The sequence below is a fragment of the Arachis ipaensis genome, chromosome B01 (assembly GCF_000816755.2).
Source record: "Arachis ipaensis cultivar K30076 chromosome B01, Araip1.1, whole genome shotgun sequence".
In the NCBI taxonomy this organism is placed as follows: domain Eukaryota; kingdom Viridiplantae; phylum Streptophyta; class Magnoliopsida; order Fabales; family Fabaceae; genus Arachis; species Arachis ipaensis.
The window spans coordinates 121,938,599-121,943,423 of record NC_029785.2 but is presented as its reverse complement, the minus strand read 5'-3'; the positions used below and the strand labels follow the sequence as shown (position 1 = coordinate 121,943,423).

Here is a 4,825-nt window from a genome sequence, read left to right as displayed (position 1 = left end):
TTGGTTTATTTGATTTTGTTCTGTTTTTATTAGATTTTAGGGTTTATTCTGATTTTATTTATCTTTTTTGTGTTTATTCTGATTTCTGAATTCATTATTTTCTTGGTTGAGATTCTTGGTTTAAGGTTTTGGTTCTGTTATGATTTTTTTGCTATGAATTGGATGTGTTTGTCTTTGGTGTGATTGTGCTCGAAGTCACTTGTAGTAGGAATAACAGAGGTTTTTGCATCCCAAATCAAAGTCTCAATCTTCTTAGATATGTAAGTGATACTGGATAATAACTGGAGATCTGATGAAAAAGTGGGCTATTGGTTTTTATTCTTGGATAATATTCGCTTATTTTTATTCCAGTTTTTAGTGGTGTGAGCAACACTTCTTCTTCCTTAACTGCTCTTCATTTTACTCATCAATTACATACTCCTTGTCACCATTGTCTTCCATGGCACTACCTCTCCCTTTCCTTCACCTTCTTCTTCCCTCACCATTCAATTTTTCAATTTAGAAATCCAGGGATTTTTTTAATAATATAAATTTCTGGCACTGTTTTTGTTTTTTTTCTTAATTCTTTCCAAAACGCCATCGTTTAGCCTATTTTTCAAAAATTGGAAAAATCTTTGATTGTACAGGATCCTGCAGGCAACGTCATTGTATCAGTAACTTCAGGAGAAGGGGAAGGAGCAATGAAGACCATCTTTGGTTTGAGACAAGCAGAGGACCTCACCTTTCTAACTCACCCCACGGTCACGGTCACGGTCACTGTCTCGTTTCCAGCTCCTCTGCTCGTCTGTGTGCTGCCCCGGTGTGCTTCGCCGTGCTAGTCTTCATCTGCGTCGATCCAGCCTCTGCTTGTCCCTGACTCGTTGCCTCGGCTCCATCTGCAGTGTGCTTCGCCGTTGTACTCGCCTTCTTAGTTCTGTTTCTCCAGTGCAGAGGTAATTTTTTCTCTTTTGTTCCTTTTACGTAGTTAAATTGTATTTGAAGTAATATTGATTATATTAATATAAATTATTGATTGATGTTAATATAATATTATATTATAGTTAGTTTTTAATTTAATTTATTAATATAATATTATTATTTTAGGATAAATATGAATTAAAAAAAATAAAAAAAATTAAAATTAATATAAAAAAATAATGATATTTTGGTTTTTAATGTGATGTAAATAAATATAAGACGAAAAATAAAATTGATTGAAGTTAACGTAAACAGCATTAGGTTTTTTGAACAACGTATGAGTTTCGAAAATTTTTTAAAATTATTCTTTTATTCTTTTATAGCCGGTTTAGAATATTATCTAGATATTGTTGACACGAGAAAACATGTGGAATATTTATTTATAAATATTATGAAGCAAATTTTATTAATTTTGAGTTTTATAGAGAAAATTGGACCAATTTAAAAAATATTTAAAAAGTTTTATAAATACTTTAGCTTATTTATATGAGATAAAAGAAATGATTTATGGAATATTACAAAATAAAAATAATTATGATACATTAAGAAAAAGGTGTCTCATCGGTATTTGAGAAATAAATTTGTCTATTTTTTAAGGAAGAACAAAGACCAAAAAAACATACTATTGAAAAGTGAAAACTGGGTTATTGGTGCGTTTACAACCGACGGTCCTTTTAAATCTGTCTTTAAACTATTCAAGATATTTATGAAATTTAATAAGTAAATTGATCAATTGTTAGTTTTTATTTTTATTATATTGTTTTTCATAAAATAATTGCATTGAAAATAGATTTTCCAACATTCATATTTTATAGACGATTGCAGAGACAAAATATTTTATTTTTTGATGGCTGATATATATTTGTATAAAAATAACACTAACAATGGAACAGAAAAATAAAATGTCAGGTTGGCTTTTTTATTGTCTCTAGAAAGAAAACCTACATTTAAAAAACTGGGCTACCAATGTATAGTCTAATGAGATGAGGAATATTTTATCTCGACGGCAATATGATACCACTGATTCACTTCAATTTGTTCAATTTGTTAAATTTGTATGAGATTGTTATGTCCATTATTCTATGATAGTAACTAATATTAATTTTATATCTATCTTTTTACTTTTATTTAATGGTGTATTAAAAAAATTATATTATTATTGTTACGGCCCAGCCTAGCTAGTGTTCAGCCTAACTCGACCTGGGCGGTCGGATCAATGGGCGTCGAACCCGAGCCGGGAAACCGACCCTGACACTTGTCCCCCAGCTCACCATACAACAGCTCTGCAGGGAAACTTCGAGGAAGGTGGGTCTGTCCTTGCGGGTATATATGGGGAGGGCTCTATCCCTCCCACAAGGTACGTCATTACCACCCTCACTCCCGCAGCCATCTGTATCCTCTCTTGACTTGAGCGTCGGAGTATCATTGCAGGTGGCGTCTCCCTCCTCTCATTGCAATAGCTCGTGAGATTGTGAAACCTTAACACCCCTTTTCTGGACCCATACCAAGGCTGGTTCCTATCACTCCACTTTCAGAGCTCCACTGACCCGTTCGGAACCCAAAGAACCGAACATTGACGCCGTCTGTGGGAACCGGCCAAGATGGACTTTCTGTTGGGTCATGTAGAGGCTGACGACGGAGGCGAATCACGCGGGGAGAAAATGGTCCCCAGAATCGGCAAGGTAGCCTCCGTGGCTTCCTCTCGCGAACGCACAAGATCCCCCCTGCGACAACCTGAGCTCCCTTCGCGCTCCCACGAGAGGCGACCCTTTGGAGGAACAGGTAGTGACAGCGCCAGAATAATACAGGAGTTGCGCCACAGAATGCAAAACCTGGAGCGGGAGGTGGCTAGCAGAGAGCGCCACCAACCAGCTCCGAGGCAAGAGCGTTCTCGATCTCCTCAAAGGAGAGGGAGAAGCCCCCGAAGGAGCCGCTCCAGATGCACCCCGAGCCCCCGATCGGAGTCAGAAAGCCAAGGAGAAAGCAGGGAAGTGCCGAGAAGACGGCGAGATCCCATAAGTTACACCCGACCTCCGACAAGAAATACCGTGGAGGAAAATCGAGAGGACAGCAGAGAAAGACCAAGGAGAAGGTGACAACCTGTAATCATGGGGGAAACCCCGTTTCACCATTCGATCCTCGAGGTCCGGCTACTGAAGCACTTCGATAAGCCAATGGACATGAGGTATGATGGGACCCAAGACCCCCAAGAGCATCTAACGGCTTTCGAGGCCAGGATGAACTTGGAAGGGGTAGGCGATGAAGTGAGATGTCACGCCTTCCCTGTCACCCTAGCGGGCTCGGCAATACGTTGGTTCAACCCCCTCCCCCAAGGCTCCGTGACGACCTTCGCGGACATCACCCACGCCTTCCTAGCTCAGTTTACCACACGTATTGCTAAAGCGAAGCACCCGATTAACTTGCTCGGGGTGACACAGAGAACTGGCGAACCGACCAGGAAGTACCTAGATAGGTTCAATGACGAGTGCTTAGAGATTGACGGCTTAACTGACTCGGTGGCCAGTTTCTGCTTGACGAACGGGTTGTGAACGAGGATTTTAGGAAACACCTCACCACCAAGTCCGTGTGGACAATGCAAGAAATCCAAAACGTGGCTAGGGAGTATATCAATGATGAGGAGGTTAGCTAGGTCGTGGCAGCCAACAAGCGGCAGCCCGCCTACAGCCATGCCTGTCAGCCCGGTAGCAGGGAAAGGCCTAGGGAACACTCCAAAGACGGAGCTCCAGCTAAAACCTTCAAGCCGTTTCCCCGGGTATGGAAGTTTACCAACTATACCCCCTTGGCAGCCCCAATTGTTGAAGTCTATTAGCAGATCGCCAACAAAGGCATCCTGTCGAAGCCTCGGCAACTCAAGGACAGGATGGGAGGAAACAAAAACCTCTATTGCGACTACCACAAGGGCTACGGTCACAAGACCCAAGATTGTTTTGACCTGAAAGATGCTCTAGAGCAGGCGATCCGGGAAGGGAAGTTGGCCGAATTCTCCCACCCTTATAAGAGAACCCTGGAGATGGGATCACGATCGATCTGGCCACGACAAGAACCACGCCGTGAGGCAGAGGCAAGAACCCGTAGAGGACAATGAGCGCGGCCTCACTATTGGAAATGTTGTAGTCGGGAGAGATGTTCTGCCCAGGTCGAAGTCGGAAAGAAGAAAATACGCAAAAGTGTTAGCCGTGTCATCATCTAGCCCCGCGCCTCCCTCCAGGAGGGTACCGTCAATATCGTTTGGGCCCGAGGACCAATGGTTCGACGACTTACCGGAGAACCCTCCCATGGTGATCACAGCTAGAGTTGGAATCGGCCTAGTAAAGCGAATTCTACTAGACATTGGAGCTGATTCGAACATCATGTTCCGTAACGTGTTTGATGCTTTAGGCCTCTAAGACGCCGACCTAAAGACCCACCAACACGGTGTGGTTGGCTTGGGCGACAACTTTATTAAGCCTGATGGGATAGTCTCCCTACCGATCTCAATAGGAGGAGGCCGAGAGAAAAGGTCGGTAATGGCGGAGTTCGTTGTTTTAAGGGACTCCACGGCCTACAACATCATCTTGGGCAGGAAACCATCAATGAGTTTGGAGCAGTAATTTGTTCTAAGATACTAGTGATGAAGTTTGTTTCTGATAATGGGTCAATTAGATCTATCAGGGGAGATTTGGAAACGGCGGTCGCTTGCGACGACACGCCAGTCTCTCCCTAAGGAAAAAATCCAAAGAAGCATCCGGGGTCTTCTTGGCTGACGTAGACGCACGAGTCGACGACAAACCCAGGCCAGAACCTGAAGGAGACCTCGAGAAATTTAGGATCGGCGACTCGAAAGAAAAGTTCACATTCGTAAATAAGA

At 42.6% G+C, this 4,825-nt stretch overlaps 1 protein-coding gene across 1 annotated transcript; it reads left to right on the top strand.

Annotated features, from left to right (window-relative positions):
- On the top strand, nucleotides 2,559-3,053 carry LOC107612076 (serine/arginine repetitive matrix protein 2-like). Its single transcript, XM_016313911.1, has one exon. It carries the CDS (start codon nucleotides 2,559-2,561, stop codon nucleotides 3,051-3,053), a length of 495 nt encoding a protein of 164 aa, XP_016169397.1.